The sequence below is a fragment of the Littorina saxatilis genome, linkage group LG13, assembly GCF_037325665.1.
Source record: "Littorina saxatilis isolate snail1 linkage group LG13, US_GU_Lsax_2.0, whole genome shotgun sequence".
In the NCBI taxonomy this organism is placed as follows: Eukaryota; Metazoa; Mollusca; class Gastropoda; order Littorinimorpha; family Littorinidae; genus Littorina; species Littorina saxatilis.
Window position 1 is genome coordinate 43,750,883 of NC_090257.1, and position 17,386 is coordinate 43,768,268.

The window sequence follows — 17,386 nt, forward strand, 5'->3', positions numbered from 1 at the left end:
AAGAGAACAACCTTGTGATACAGATGTCAGATAGAAAGGAAGAGAACAACCTTGTGATACAGATGTCAGATAGAAAGGAAGAGAACAACCTTGTGATACAGATGTCAGATAGAAAGGGAGAGAACAACCTTGTGATACAGATGTCAGATAGAAAAGAAGAGAACAACCTTGTGATACAGATGTCAGATAGAAAGGAAGAGAACAACCTTGTGATACAGATGTCAGATATAGAAAGGAAGAGAACAACCTTGTGATGCAGATGTCAGATAGAAAGGAAGAGAACAACCTTGTGATACAGATGTCAGATAGAAAGGAAGAGAACAACCTTGTGATACAGATGTCAGATAGAAAAGAAGAGAACAACCTTGTGATACAGATGTCAGATAGAAAGGGAGAGAACAACCTTGTGATACAGATGTCAGATAGAAAGGAAGAGAACAACCTTGTGATACAGATGTCAGATAGAAAGGGAGAGAACAACCTTGTGATACAGATGTCAGATAGAAAGGAAGAGAACAACCTTGTGATACAGATGTCAGATAGAAAGGAAGAGAACAACCTTGTGATACAGATGTCAGATATAGAAAGGAAGAGAACAACCTTGTGATACAGATGTCAGATAGAAAGGGAGAGAACAACCTTGTGATACAGATGTCAGATAGAAAGGAAGAGAACAACCTTGTGATACAGATGTCAGATATAGAAAGGAAGAGAACAACCTTGTGATACAGATGTCAGATAGAAAGGAAGAGAACAACCTTGTGATACAGATGTCAGATAGAAAGGAAGAGAACAACCTTGTGATACAGATGTCAGATAGAAAGGGAGAGAACAACCTTGTGATACAGATGTCAGATAGAAAGGGAGAGAACAACCTTGTGATACAGATGTCAGATAGAAAGGAAGAGAACAACCTTGTGATACAGATGTCAGATAGAAAGGAAGAGAACAACCTTGTGATACAGATGTCAGATAGAAAGGAAGAGAACAACCTTGTGATACAGATGTCAGATAGAAAAGAAGAGAACAACCTTGTGATACAGATGTCAGATAGAAAGGAAGAGATCAACCTTGTGATACAGATGTCAGATAGAAAGGAAGAGAACAACCTTGTGATACAGATGTCAGATAGACAGGAAGAGATCAACCTTGTGATACAGATGTCAGATAGAAAGGAAGAGAACAACCTTGTGATACAGATGTCAGATAGAAAGGGAGAGAACAACCTTGTGATACAGATGTCAGATAGAAAGGGAGAGAACAACCTTGTGATACAGATGTCAGATAGAAAGGAAGAGAACAACCTTGTGATACAGATGTCAGATAGAAAGGAAGAGAACAACCTTGTGATACAGATGTCAGATAGAAAGGAAGAGAACAACCTTGTGATACAGATGTCAGATAGAAAAGAAGAGAACAACCTTGTGATACAGATGTCAGATAGAAAGGAAGAGAACAACCTTGTGATACAGATGTCAGATAGAAAGGAAGAGAACAACCTTGTGATACAGATGTCAGATAGAAAGGAAGAGAACAACCTTGTGATACAGATGTCAGATAGAAAGGAAGAGAACAACCTTGTGATACAGATGTCAGATAGAAAGGAAGAGAACAACCTTGTGATACAGATGTCAGATAGAAAGGAAGAGAACAACCTTGTGATACAGATGTCAGATAGAAAGGAAGAGAACAACCTTGTGATACAGATGTCAGATAGAAAGGAAGAGAACAACCTTGTGATACAGATGTCAGATAGAAAGGAAGAGAACAACCTTGTGATACAGATGTCAGATAGAAAGGAAGAGAACAACCTTGTGATACAGATGTCAGATAGAAAGGGAGAGAACAACCTTGTGATACAGATGTCAGATAGAAAGGGAGAGAACAACCTTGTGATACAGATGTCAGATAGAAAGGAAGAGAACAACCTTGTGATACAGATGTCAGATAGAAAGGAAGAGAACAACCTTGTGATACAGATGTCAGATAGAGAAAGGAAGAGAACAACCTTGTGATACAGATGTCAGATAGAAAGGGAGAGAACAACCTTGTGATACAGATGTCAGATAGAAAGGGAGAGAACAACCTTGTGATACAGATGTCAGATATAGAAAGGAAGAGAACAACCTTGTGATGCAGATGTCAGATAGAAAGGAAGAGAACAACCTTGTGATACAGATGTCAGATAGAAAGGAAGAGAACAACCTTGTGATACAGATGTCAGATAGACAGGAAGAGAACAACCTTGTGATACAGATGTCAGATAGAAAGGGAGAGAACAACCTTGTGATACAGATGTCAGATAGAAAGGAAGAGAACAACCTTGTGATACAGATGTCAGATAGAAAGGAAGAGAACAACCTTGTGATACAGATGTCAGATAGAAAGGGAGAGAACAACCTTGTGATACAGATGTCAGATAGAAAGGAAGAGAACAACCTTGTGATACAGATGTCAGATATAGAAAGGAAGAGAACAACCTTGTGATGCAGATGTCAGATAGAAAGGAAGAGAACAACCGTGTGATACAGATGTCAGATAGAAAGGAAGAGAACAACCTTGTGATACAGATGTCAGATATAGAAAGGAAGAGAACAACCGTGTGATACAGATGTCAGATAGAAAGGAAGAGAACAACCTTGTGATACAGATGTCAGATAGAAAGGAAGAGAACAACCTTGTGATACAGATGTCAGATAGAAAGGAAGAGAACAACCTTGTGATACAGATGTCAGATAGAAAGGAAGAGAACAACCTTGTGATACAGATGTCAGATATAGAAAGGCAGAGAAAACAGAACTCATAGACAGTAGCTTCACCTTCTGTGACTATAGAACAACTAAGCAACAGATGTGAAACCAGGAAAGAGAATGTGACGCAGAACTCCAGACTGGTAGTTCTGCATGGAGAGACGCTGAAGGATAGGCGATAGGTATTTGAAGAAAACTCGGACAACGAAAGCAAAGCGGCGTAGGTAACATCCAACAAACAGTGTGGCTGGATATTGTTCGGGTGACAGAGAGAGCGAGAACAGAGAGAGCGAGAACAGAGAGAGCGAGAACAGAGAGAGCGAGAACAGAGAGAGCGAGAACAGAGAGAGCGAGAACAGAGAGAGCAAGAACAGAGAGAGCGAGAACAGAGAGAGCGAGAACAGAGAGAGCGAGAACAGAGAGAGCGAGAAAAAGAGTATGGAGAATAGAGAGATGTCAGATCCACAACATGTGATTTGTATGGTTAACCTTCGCCTGTCTGGGTTATCGACTACACACAGAAGTCATCGTGGGGCCGTGCGGACCCATGCTTCTCATTTCCTTCTTTGAGAAACATGGGTCTGCACGGCCCCACGATGTTTGTATTCTAAATATGACCTTTTTTTTTTAATTACTTCTCGCTGAAATTTTAGGACATGAGAGCTTTTTAGGTGTCTGAGGCATTCTTAAAAGCTCATTAAAAAATTCCAACTACTTTAAGAGATATTTGCAATTAATTAAACACCCTTCTGGGTCCACACGGACCCACGACTACCGGCGAAGGTTAACAACACGGGATACTGTTTGGGTAAAAGAGACAGAGAGAAGAGAATAGAGAGATGTCAGATAGAGCGTCAGACAGAGAGAAGAGAATAGAGAGATGTCAGATAGAGCGTCAGACAGAGAGAAGAGAATAGAGAGATGTCAGATAGAGCGTCAGACAGAGAGAACAGAATAGAGAGATGTCAGATAAAGCGTCAGACAGAGAGAAGAGAATAGAGAGATGTCAGATAGAGCGTCAGACAGAGAGAAGAGAATAGAGAGATGTCAGATAGAGCGTCAGACAGAGAGAAGAGAATAGAGAGATGTCAGATAGAGCGTCAGACAGAGAGAAGAGAATAGAGAGATGTCAGATAGAGCGTCAGACAGAGAGAAGAGAATAGAGAGATGTCAGATAGAGCGTCAGACAGAGAGAAGAGAATAGAGAGATGTCAGATAGAGCGTCAGACAGAGAGAAGAGAATAGAGAGATGTCAGATAGAGCGTCAGACAGAGAGAAGAGAATAGAGAGATGTCAGATAGAGCGTCAGACAGAGAGAAGAGAATAGAGAGATGTCAGATAGAGCGTCAGACAGAGAGAAGAGAATAGAGAGATGTCAGATAGAGCGTCAGACAGAGAGAAGAGAATAGAGAGATGTCAGATAGAGCGTCAGACAGAGAGAAGAGAATAGAGAGATGTCAGATAGAGCGTCAGACAGAGAGAAGAGAATAGAGAGATGTCAGATAGAGCGTCAGACAGAGAGAAGAGAATAGAGAGATGTCAGATAGAGCGTCGACATATCAGATCCACATGTGAGGCTGACAACATCGTTCCACTCACATAACCAGATGACATCGTGTGTTGTTGTGCTTGTTGGTGATGGTGATGTTGATGATGTTGCTGCTGCTTGCACACAGAAAGTTCAATGTCAGCGTGTGTGAATGGTATCACTCACGATTCTTGTGGGCTGACCGTCTATAGCGCTAGCACCCACACATGCCTGCTCAATAAAACTTTTTCTTGTCACTTGGGAGCTGATCATTTACTGTGAAGCTTTCTGTGTTGACATCTTGCCTTATCTCCAAGGGACACGACTCTTGCACAGCCGATCAAACCTTGACACTTTGTGACAGACAGCCAGTGTCTATTGTGCGATCACTGGAATCCACCCAAAGACATGCATGTACCTGCTGGTATTTAACCCACCCCTACCGTCAGAAGTTCATTTTGACAGTCAAAGACCTCGATGTAAATCAGTAGTCTGTCAGTATCACATACTGGGCTTCAATAACATATCAGACACCAATCTCATCACCATGGGTGGGACTTCAATAACATATCAGACACCAATCTCATCACCATGGGTGGGGTTTCAATAACATATCAGACACCAATCTCATCACCATGGGTGGGGCTTCAATAACATATCAGACACCAATCTCATCACCATGGGTGGGGCTTCAATAACATATCAGACACCCATCTCATCACCATGGGTGGGGCTTCAATAACATATCAGACACCAATCTCATCACCATGGGTGGGGCTTCAGTAACATATCAGACACCAATCTCATCACCATGGGTGGGGCTTCAATAACATATCAGACACCAATCTCATCACCATGGGTGGGACTGAAAAAATGTCATGAATCCTGAAGAACCAGAGACGAACCAACCTCAACAGAACCACACCAACAAAAAAAGAGAACAAAAAAGAGGCCATAATCGAATCCAGATTTCCGGAAGAATCCTACCCATGCATCAGCACAAAGAACCTATCACTGCACATTAAGCTAACAATGATGAATACTCACGGAAGCATCGTCAATGTACTGCGACGATCCCTCCTCGTACACCGTCCCACTACCTCCCTGACGCGGGTAGTACTGACCCTGACCTTGAGGGGTCATGGGCCCGTGACCTTGGGGTGTCATTGGGCCGTGACCTTGGGGTGTCATTGGGCCGTGAGCTTGTGCGGCCATGGCCTGGGGGTGAGGAGAGGGGTGGTAGTACTGGACGTTGGACTGCCCGGCGGCGCTACCAGCTGAAGACGGAGTGTCGAATTCACTGATGTTCCCGTCCGACGACTGGCTCAGCTGGGGCCTGTGGAGAGAGGGTCAAGGTCATACGTGCAGTGAGGGTCAAGGTCACATGTGGAGTGAGGTTCAGGGTCATATGTAAGGTTGCACTATGTAATCCATACCTACTCACATATCAGTTCGAACTTGTATCGATCCATTAAATTGGTACGGGTTGCGGGTCCTCACTGTCTATCTTTCAGTGTTTGTGAGACACAAAATAGGTTTTATTGGTTGCACGAGATGCAGTTGGATTTGTCACTTGGCAAAATAAAGGACTGCCGATATATCGTTGAAAAATAGCCATACAAGAAAAAAGCTATCACGATAAAATTGATAGGGTTTGTTTTGGAATACAACCCTACTGACATGTTTGGACAAGCTGAGAGGTCTGTGAAGCCCAAGCTGACTTCCCACACTCCAAACACTGAATGCTACGCACAGTTTACATGTGTGCATGGGGAAGGAATACATTGTTAACACATGAGTGGCACAGCCTCTGTTAACATGTGTGTGGCACAGCCTCTGTTAATATGTGTGAGGCACAGCCTCTGTTAACATGTGTGTGGCACAGCCTCTGTTAACACGTGTGTGGCACAGCCTCTGTTAACACGTGTGTGGCACAGCCTCTGTTAACACGTGTGTGGCACAGCCTCTGTTAACACGTGTGAGGCACAGCCTCTGTTAACACGTGTGAGGCACAGCCTCTGTTAACACGTGTGAGGCACAGCCTCTGTGAACACGTGTGTGGCACAGCCTCTGTTAACACGTGTGAGGCACAGCCTCTGTTAACACGTGTGAGGCACAGCCTCTGTTAACACGTGTGTGGCACAGCCTCTGTTAACATGTGTGTGGCACAGCCTCTGTTAACACGTGTGAGGCACAGCCTCTGTTAACACGCGTGTTGCACAGCCTCTGTTAACAAATTGTACAGTCTGGGAATGAGCAAATACACCAATGAAATAAAACAAGGTAAAAGTTATCCATACGTGTGCGGCACGGCTGTGGCGCTGTGTTGTTTCCAGGCGGTGTGAGCGGTGGTGGGCACGGCAGTACTGGCAACACTTCCCGCTCGGGACCTGCACACAGTGTTATAGTCTGCCTACTTTTTGTATTTTCATATTTGGTATAATTATATTTCATCGTCTTTGGGAGGTTTTCCTCAAGGAAATTCGGGCGGAGTCGGCACAAAGTTGACTCGGGGAAATAATCCCTCGCCGAACCTGGGGGTTGAACCCAGGTGAATAATGACAACTGGTATCAAAGCCAGCGCCACCACCGACTGAGCTATCTCCTCTGCTCACGCTTTAACATAGTGAGTGCCCCCACTGATGGGAATGATGCGTCTCCAGTATTCTCCCACTGTGTGTGCTCATGTGTACTGGGCTTTGCTTCATTTCTGCCAGACTTGTTCTTCCATTATTTGTTTGAATTCACTCGTTTTCAACATTCCGTAACTCCTGGGCCTGGGGGTGAGGCATGTAAAGCATGTTAAAGGCCCATTCCGCCTCGTGACTCCTGGGCCTGGGGGTGAGGCATGTAAAGCATGTTAAAGGCCCATTCCGCCTCGTGAAAACAGTTCACCTCACCGTCTCAGATGGGGTTTTTACATGGGATTAGACCGTACCCCCACTTGCTCACATACAAAGCACTTCATTTTGGGCATGTGACCAAGTGGAGAGATGGTCTTGTCTCATGTTAAAGCCTGACCAGATCTGAGACGGTGAGGTGAACTGCTTTCATGAGGCGGTGAGGTGAACTGCTTTCATGAGGCGGTGAGGTGAACTGCTTTCATGAGGCGGTGAGGTGAACTGCTTTCATGAGGCGGAGCGGGGCTTTAATTGTGAGGTGTTTCACTTTGCTTCAACAACAAAATATGTCCACCAACCTTTCTTCACAATATGTCCACCAACCTTTCTTCACAATATGTCCACCAACCTTTCTTCACAATATGTCCACCAACCTTTCTTCACAATATGTCCACCAACCTTTCTTCACAATATGTCCACCAACCTTTCTTCACAATATGTCCACCAACCTTTCTTCGCAATATGTCCACCAACCTTTCTTCACAATATGTCCACCAACCTTTCTTCACAATATGTCCACCAACCTTTCTTCACAATATGTCCACCAACCTTTCTTCACAATATGTCCACCAACCTTTCTTCACAATATTGCTCAGTTGAAATGTTGACACTAGAGTAGAGATGTACAAGTGACAAGAGCTAACCAGCAAACTGGAGTTATAAATCTGTGTGTGTGTGTCTGGGGGGGGGGGGGGGGGGGAGGGAGAGTGGGCGGCAGTTGTAGATGACTGCATGTGAGGGTGAATGTTTTTCAAGCGTTGGCCAGCAGCAGTGATAATGGTGAAATGTTTATGACAAGTACTGCTGTGCACATGGAGCATGTTGGAAAGGTACGCCCAAGGACACAAATCTTTAAAGAGGAAACAAAAATGGTTAAAACATTCATGTATTGCTAGTTGTGGCTACTGACATGCTTGTGTCCATTTTCGCATGGTTCCGTCTTGACATATTTAGAGTAAAGACTCATTGCAAGTTGCTGAAGATCAGAAGCCATGGACTAAACCCACTTAGATTATTTTTCAAAGATACTGTTTGCCTTCGTCTCTAAGTGACCAAATCCAGCAAACAGTCACCATCAAACAAGACTTAGCTGAGTTTACAAAGAAACGAAAAGATAAAAAAGAGAGGTAGAAGAACAAGAAAACCAAACAAACAAAAGCGTGCCCAAAACAAAAGCATGCAGAAATGTCAAAACAAAGTCCAGAATGTTCTTTAAGTATCAATTTATTTACATCCGTAATAAATACAGTTGTGTAGTATCTGTATAGAACTCCTACAATAAAAAAAAAAACCCAAAGGAAAATAAAAGAAGAACCGAAACAAGTATAATGTAGAAGACCAAGTGCAATACATGTCCAATGTTGTTCACCAGTGACACAACATGACAAATTGACAGGAGCCATGTGGCATTATGGCAGTGTTCACCAGTGACACAACATGTGGCACAGTGGCAGTGTTATCAAGGCAAGGTGTGTACATGTAGTTACCATGGAAACACAGTTCAAATTCACTTTTTCTGCAACTTCTCTCTCCCTTTAAGCCAGCCCATGTAAGACTTCCGCCTTTTAAGGCCTTGCTATCTCACATTTTCACCTGCATTTTAAGGCCTTGCTATCTCACATTTTCACCTGCATTTTAAGGCCTTGCTATCTCACATTTTCACCTGCATTTTAAGGCCTTGCTATCTCACATTTTCACCTGCATTTTAAGACCAAGTCTTTTTTGAAGACCTGATTTTGTCAGATTTTTGAGGTCTTATAATCAATGTCTATGAAATGTTAGCGGAGGAGCCTACTACTTATATACTGGCATAGTCAATCAATGTCGAGGGAGAGCATTCTTCAACATGCCTCCTTTTGCCCCCCCCCCCCCCACCCCTTTACTCCCCAAATCACTTGCACACAAGGATGATTTTGAGACATGTTTTTCATGTAGCTGTAAGACACGTTTTTCATGTAGCTGTAAGACACGTTTTTCATGTAGCTGTAAGACACGTTTTTCATGTAGCTGTAAGACATGTTTTTCATGTAGCTGTAAGACATGTTTTTCATGTAGCTGTAAGACACGTTTTTCATGTAGCTGTAAGACATGTTTTTCATGTAGCTGTAAGACACGTTTTTCATGTAGCTGTAAGACATGTTTTTCATGTAGCTGTAAGACACGTTTTTCATGTAGCTGTAAGACATGTTTTTCATGTAGCTGTAAGACACGTTTTTCATGTAGCTGTAAGACATGTTTTTCATGTAGCTGTAAGACACGTTTTTCATGTAGCTGTAAGACACGTTTTTCATGTAGCTGTAAGGCATGTTTTTCATGTAGCTGTAAGACACGTTTTTCATGTAGCTGGAAGACATGTTTTTCATGTAGCTGTAAGACATGTTTTTCATGTAGCTGTAAGGCATGTTTTTCATGTAGCTCTAAGACACGTTTTTCATGTAGCTGTAAGACACGTTTTTCATGTAGCTGTAAGACACGTTTTTCATGTAGCTGTAAGACATGTTTTTCATGTAGCTCTAAGACACGTTTTTCATGTAGCTGTAAGGCATGTTTTTCATGTAGCTGTAAGACATGTTTTTCATGTAGCTGTAAGACACGTTTTTCATGTAGCTGTAAGACACGTTTTTCATGTAGCTGTAAGACATGTTTTTCATGTAGCTGTAAGACACGTTTTTCATGTAGCTGTAAGACATGTTTTTCATGTAGCTGTAAGACACGTTTTTCATGTAGCTGTAAGACATGTTTTTCATGTAGCTGTAAGGCACGTTTTTCATGTAGCTGTAAGACACGTTTTTCATGTAGCTGGAAGACATGTTTTTCATGTAGCTGTAAGACATGTTTTTCATGTAGCTGTAAGGCATGTTTTTCATGTAGCTCTAAGACACGTTTTTCATGTAGCTGTAAGACACGTTTTTCATGTAGCTGTAAGACACGTTTTTCATGTAGCTGTAAGACATGTTTTTCATGTAGCTCTAAGACACGTTTTTCATGTAGCTGTAAGGCATGTTTTTCATGTAGCTGTAAGACATGTTTTTCATGTAGCTGTAAGACACGTTTTTCATGTAGCTGTAAGACACGTTTTTCATGTAGCTGTAAGACATGTTTTTCATGTAGCTCTAAGACACGTTTTTCATGTAGCTGTAAGACATGTTTTTCATGTAGCTGTAAGACACGTTTTTCATGTAGCTGTAAGACACGTTTTTCATGTAGCTGTAAGACATGTTTTTCATGTAGCTGTAAGACACGTTTTTCATGTAGCTGTAAGATACATGTGCGTCTAGCAGTACCACCCCTGCCACGTGTAGTTTGCCGACTCGTACTAGCAACAACAGGACTGTTTCTTCCTCACTATCACTGCTATTATCGCTTTCTTGAGGCGAAAACGACACGTCGGAATCATGATCTACAGGATCCTCAAGATCCAACATCCGGAGAATCTCCTCCCGTGACAAGGCTCGCCTTCGATTCAGTTTTTTTGTTCGAAAAACCCACGCAAATCTGCACTAATTTGATCAGGGCGGAAAAGCAAGTCACGTGTATCAAGAGAAACAACTCAATTTATTGCAAGCTTCAAAAACCGGGAAGCAATCACGAGTCGTGTACCTTGTATGACTGGTACTGAAAAATTCACATCCCGTCCATGGGCGTGTCAGCGCTGTTACTGATTTATTCACCTCCCGTCGCGAAAGTGTTAAAGCTACATGAAAAACATGTCTTACAGCTACATGAAAAACATGTCTTACAGCTACATGAAAAACATGTCTTACAGCTACATGAAAAACATGTCTTACAGCTACATGAAAAACATGTCTTATAATCAATGTCTATGAAATGTTAGCGGAGGAGCCTACTACTTATATACTGGCATAGTCAATCAATGTCGAGGGAGAGCATTCTTCAACATGCCTCCTTTTGCCCCCCCCCCCCCCCCCCCCCCCACTACTCCCCAAATCACTTGCACACAAGGATGATTTTGAGACATGTTTTTCATGTAGCTGTAAGACACGTTTTTCATGTAGCTGTAAGACACGTTTTTCATGTAGCTGTAAGACACGTTTTTCATGTAGCTGTAAGACATGTTTTTCATGTAGCTGTAAGACACGTTTTTCATGTAGCTGTAAGACATGTTTTTCATGTAGCTGTAAGACACGTTTTTCATGTAGCTGTAAGACATGTTTTTCATGTAGCTGTAAGACACGTTTTTCATGTAGCTGTAAGACACGTTTTTCATGTAGCTGTAAGGCATGTTTTTCATGTAGCTGTAAGACACGTTTTTCATGTAGCTGTAAGACATGTTTTTCATGTAGCTGTAAGACATGTTTTTCATGTAGCTGTAAGGCATGTTTTTCATGTAGCTCTAAGACACGTTTTTCATGTAGCTGTAAGACACGTTTTTCATGTAGCTGTAAGACACGTTTTTCATGTAGCTGTAAGACATGTTTTTCATGTAGCTCTAAGACACGTTTTTCATGTAGCTGTAAGGCATGTTTTTCATGTAGCTGTAAGACATGTTTTTCATGTAGCTGTAAGACACGTTTTTCATGTAGCTGTAAGACACGTTTTTCATGTAGCTGTAAGACATGTTTTTCATGTAGCTCTAAGACACGTTTTTCATGTAGCTGTAAGACATGTTTTTCATGTAGCTGTAAGACACGTTTTTCATGTAGCTGTAAGACACGTTTTTCATGTAGCTGTAAGACACGTTTTTCATGTAGCTGTAAGACACGTTTTTCATGTAGCTGTAAGACATGTTTTTCATGTAGCTGTAAGACACGTTTTTCATGTAGCTGTAAGACATGTTTTTCATGTAGCTGTAAGACATGTTTTTCATGTAGCTGTAAGACACGTTTTTCATGTAGCTGTAAGGCATGTTTTTCATGTAGCTGTAAGACACGTTTTTCATGTAGCTGTAAGACATGTTTTTCATGTAGCTGTAAGACACGTTTTTCATGTAGCTGTAAGACATGTTTTTCATGTAGCTGTAAGACACGTTTTTCATGTAGCTGTAAGACACGTTTTTCATGTAGCTGTAAGGCATGTTTTTCATGTAGCTGTAAGACACGTTTTTCATGTAGCTGTAAGACACGTTTTTCATGTAGCTGTAAGACACGTTTTTCATGTAGCTGTAAGACATGTTTTTCATGTAGCTCTAAGACACGTTTTTCATGTAGCTGTAAGGCATGTTTTTCATGTAGCTGTAAGACATGTTTTTCATGTAGCTGTAAGACACGTTTTTCATGTAGCTGTAAGACACGTTTTTCATGTAGCTGTAAGACATGTTTTTCATGTAGCTGTAAGACATGTTATTCATGTAGCTGTAAGACATGTTTTTCATGTAGCTGTAAGGCATGTTTTTCATGTAGCTGTAAGACACGTTTTTCATGTAGCTGTAAGACATGTTTTTCATGTAGCTGTAAGACACGTTTTTCATGTAGCTGTAAGACACGTTTTTCATGTAGCTGTAAGACATGTTTTTCATGTAGCTGTAAGACATGTTTTTCATGTAGCTGTAAGGCATGTTTTTCATGTAGCTCTAAGACACGTTTTTCATGTAGCTGTAAGACACGTTTTTCATGTAGCTGTAAGACACGTTTTTCATGTAGCTGTAAGACACGTTTTTCATGTAGCTGTAAGACATGTTTTTCATGTAGCTGTAAGGCATGTTTTTCATGTAGCTGTAAGACACGTTTTTCATGTAGCTGTAAGACATGTTTTTCATGTAGCTCTAAGACACGTTTTTCATGTAGCTGTAAGGCATGTTTTTCATGTAGCTGTAAGACATGTTTTTCATGTAGCTGTAAGACACGTTTTTCATGTAGCTGTAAGACACGTTTTTCATGTAGCTGTAAGACATGTTTTTCATGTAGCTCTAAGACACGTTTTTCATGTAGCTGTAAGACATGTTTTTCATGTAGCTGTAAGACACGTTTTTCATGTAGCTTTAACACTTTCGCGACGGGAGGTGAATAAATCAGTAACAGCGCTGACACGCCCATGGACGGGATGTGAATTTTTCAGTAACAGTCATACAAGGTACACGACTCGTGATTGCTTCCCGGTTTTTGAAGCTTGCAATAAATTGAGTTGTTTCTCTTGATACACGTGACTTCCTTTTCCGCCCTGATCAAATTAGTGCAGATTTGCGTGGTTTTTTCGAACAAAAAAACTGAATCGAAGGCGAGCCTTGTCACGGGAGGAGATTCTCCGGATGTTGGATCTTGAGGATCCTGTAGATCATGATTCCGACGTGTCGTTTTCGCCTCAAGAAAGCGATAATAGCAGTGATAGTGAGGAAGAAACAGTCCTGTTGTTGCTAGTACGAGTCGGCAAACTACACGTGGCAGGGGTGGTACTGCTAGACGCACATGTATCTCGGAATCGTGTAGGTGCAAGGGGGCGTGGCAGTACTGATAACAATGGCTGGCTGGAGCCTCCTAATCCTTTTGGAAATGTTTATAGGTGTACAGTTGGTACTTTGTTGTGAAAATGTGACTTATATTCAATATGGATTACCTGGACATTATTTGGTGAGTGTCACAGTTTTGTTTCATTTGAGTCAGGATGCTGTGAGTGAATGCGTGATTTGCTTGTTTTTTCTTGGTACTGTCTCCTTATTTCTGTGTACATTGTTAACAATATTTCAGCTAATTCATAGGTTTTACACCTTGTTTGGTTATAACATTTTTTATAATGCTTTCTGTTAAAAAATAACTTTTAAAAAAGCAGTGGAAAAGAAAACACACACAAAAAAACGTTAAAAAACACACCCTTTCACCCCCCTTTGATAAAACAAATCGCGTGACAAACTTACAAATAGCACGACTGAACTGGGCATCCATTTTTTAATTAGTACACAAAATTTGGTGGTGATTGGACTTAATTCAAGCTTGCTAGACAGATTTCTTTACAGTTACTGTTTTTTTAAGTTTCTTGGTGGCAAGCTTGGGCAGGCAAGACGCTAACGCCGTGGCAATGCTAGTCACAATAGTGTTAAGACACGTTTTTCATGTAGCTGTAAGACATGTTTTTCATGTAGCTGTAAGACATGTTTTTCATGTAGCTGTAAGACATGTTTTTCATGTAGCTGTAAGACACGTTTTTCATGTAGCTGTAAGACACGTTTTTCATGTAGCTGTAAGACATGTTTTTCATGTAGCTGTAAGACACGTTTTTCATGTAGCTGTAAGACATGTTTTTCATGTAGCTGTAAGACATGTAGCTGTAAGACACGTTTTTCATGTAGCTGTAAGACACGTTTTTCATGTAGCTGTAAGACATGTTTTTCATGTAGCTGTAAGACATGTTTTTCATGTAGCTGTAAGACACGTTTTTCATGTAGCTCTATTTCAAAATTCACATCAGTGCAGAGAAATAATGAACACAAAATTCACAACATAAAGCTACAAAAGAACTTAAAAATAAAATGTCAAAATTAAAAGACTGCAACAAGCAGTCAAACCATGAAATGAATTCAAGAGGCTTGAGTGTTACCGTAGCATACGTCTGGGTCTAAAAGCTTTTCTGAAACCACAATGAATACAACAGTACAGACACCTAAAATCAAAACCAATGAAACTTTCTCTCAAACAAATAATATACAGACACCAAACTAAGATAGAATGCAAATTTCTCTTGGAAAAATAATACAAATTGAAAGAATGCAACTTTCTCTCAAAAGAATAATATACAGACACCAAAATGTGATTGAATGCAACTTTCTCTCAAATGAATAATATACCAAACAAAAAAGTCAGACAACTAAATGCCGCTTTCTCTCCAATGTACAGACACCAATAAAATCAGCCTTTCCCCAACATGTGCCACATAATTGCACATCTTCATTCATGCAACCTTTGGCTCTCACAATTACTGCATTAGGTATCCTCCTACTTTGCTGTCACACAAACTCTCAACATACACACACACAGGCACACACACACAGGCACACACACTTACACACACACAGGCACACACACTTACACACACACAGGCACACACACTTACACACACACTTACACACACACAGGCACACACACTTACACACACAGAAGAACCAATACACATAAGCAAACACTCTCACACACATCCACAGAAGCACACTAAAAATAACCATACACACATCATGTCCCGAACCACACTAAAATTAAACATATGCAGAAACAACAGCATACACAACAGGATAGTGAAACAAACGAAATGTTGTCAATTAACATCAAACCAAACATACTGAGGATAGTGCACAGCTGCCACGGAGTACAATAAAAAGCACAGTCCACATTCCACTCAATGCAGTGTTCCCATCAAGGACAAAAAAAAGAAAAAGACGCCATGAAAACAGAAAAAGACGCCATGAAAACAGAAAAAGACACCATAAAAACAGAAAAAGACGCCATGAAAACAGAAAAAGACACCATAAAAACAGAAAAAGACGCCATGAAAACAGAAAAAAACGCCATAAAAAAACAACAAAAAAAGACGCCATGAAAACAGAAAAGACGCCATAAAAAAAGAAAAAGAAAGATGCCATGAAAAACAGAAAAGGTCCAATGCCAGTGTCCACGTCAATCTTACATATCCTCGTAGTCGGCCTCTGACCCAACCTCTGACCCCTCGTCCTCCATGCGTCGCTGTTTGACGGCGGTGGATGTCATCTGGGGCGTGTTCATGAGGCCGGGGGTGTGCACCTCCCTGAAGCTGCCCGCAGACACGTCCGACACTGCACACACACCAACACAAGTATCAACATCACTTCCCTTACCCACTAACAAGCATCAGTAACACAGCTTCCACCATCTTCTCTTCTGTTTTCTTGTTTGTATTGTTGGTACATGTATTTTCTTGCACCCCCCCCCCCCCCAAGACAAGTGAGTGAAACTACAAGTTGACACAGCCACAGAGTAACACACACACTGACCGTCAGCCTTGGTGCGCTTGCCGTAGCGCTTGGCTGATGCCTGTTTGAGAGTGATGGGGTTGACTTGCTCCTCCCCCTGCACCAGGGAGTTGCGGTACGTCAGCAGCGGCTGCCACTCGTCACTACGGTTTGACGGCACCCCACCTGCCAGGTGTTTGTCCAGGTAGTTGAGCCTGTGGTCACAACATACAGGTATTATCATGACGTGAGGCACTATGACATCACCATGACAACAGCTAACACACTGCCAGGTGCTTGTTCAGGTAGTTGAGCCTGTGGTCACAACATACAGGTATTATCATGACGTAAGATACTGTGTGAAAATTTTTTCTGGGGACTGTATAAGGGGTGTAAATCTGTTAACAATGAAAAATGTGGCTTCTGCATCTCTTTTCATCAGCTTGTTGGTGAACTCACACAGACACAGGTATTTGAAGGTGTAAGTATTGTGCCATGGCAGAGAGGTCAAAGAGGTCAGTATACTTACACTGTCTTCTTGTCCTGTTTCATCAGCTTGTTGGTGAACTCGCACAGCACTTCCATGAAGGACAGGTTGGGGGGTGGGGTGCCAGGGGGAGCATTCTCTGCCTGCGTCATGCTGAATACGATGCCCTCCCTGTAACACAGTGTCATGTCATGACACACAGTGACACATCATGGAGAAAGGTTGGGGGTGGGGGGGCGTGCTCTGCCTGCGTCATGCTGAATACAATGCCCTCCCTGTAACACACAGTGACGACACACACTGACACACCATAGAGACAGGTTGGGGGTTGGGGGGGGGGGGGGCGGCGTTCTCTGCCTGCGTCATGCTGAATACGATGCCCTTCCTGTAACACACACTGACACATCATGACACACACTGACACATCATGACACACACTGACACATCATGACACACACTGACACACCATAGAGACAGGTTCAGCGTTTTCTGCCTGCGTCATGCTGAATACAATGCCCTCCCTGTAACACACAGTGACGACACACACTGACACATCATGACACACACTGACACATCATGACACACCATAGAGACAGGTTCAGCATTTTCTGCCTGCGTCATGCTGAATACAATGCACTCCCTGTAAAAAGGAAACATCAAATAAAGTGTCACACCGCTAACCACATTATGTAACGCACCAAGTACCACATCAGTGGAGTACTCCTAGACACAACTCAAAACAGTCCATAGACACATCCAACTATTCTATTACCACATCTAGTGGATCTTCACATATTGTGAGGTATGCACATCTCACGCTCGGCCCTCTAATACTGCCGTGCACAACACTAC

The 17,386-nt window shown here is 42.0% G+C and overlaps 1 protein-coding gene and 1 long non-coding RNA gene across 2 annotated transcripts in view; both read right to left on the minus strand.

The window, feature by feature from the left end:
- Nucleotides 1-17,386, minus strand: part of LOC138945816 (cohesin subunit SA-1-like) — a 63,736-nt gene that overhangs the window by 7,654 nt on the left and 38,696 nt on the right. The window contains exons 28-34 of the mRNA XM_070317321.1: nucleotides 16,577-16,705; nucleotides 16,090-16,262; nucleotides 15,747-15,891; nucleotides 14,667-14,696; nucleotides 6,579-6,668; nucleotides 5,326-5,614; nucleotides 4,350-4,412 (exon numbers count right to left, since the gene is read on the minus strand). Coding sequence (XP_070173422.1) covers nucleotides 4,350-4,412; nucleotides 5,326-5,614; nucleotides 6,579-6,668; nucleotides 14,667-14,696; nucleotides 15,747-15,891; nucleotides 16,090-16,262; nucleotides 16,577-16,705 — 919 coding nt within the window. The remainder of the gene's footprint in view (nucleotides 1-4,349; nucleotides 4,413-5,325; nucleotides 5,615-6,578; nucleotides 6,669-14,666; nucleotides 14,697-15,746; nucleotides 15,892-16,089; nucleotides 16,263-16,576; nucleotides 16,706-17,386) is intronic.
- Nucleotides 8,385-9,797, minus strand: LOC138945821 (uncharacterized). The gene is made up of 2 exons (XR_011449129.1): nucleotides 8,842-9,797; nucleotides 8,385-8,771 (listed from the first exon to the last, which is right to left on the minus strand). It is a non-coding gene; the product is annotated as an uncharacterized lncRNA (long non-coding RNA).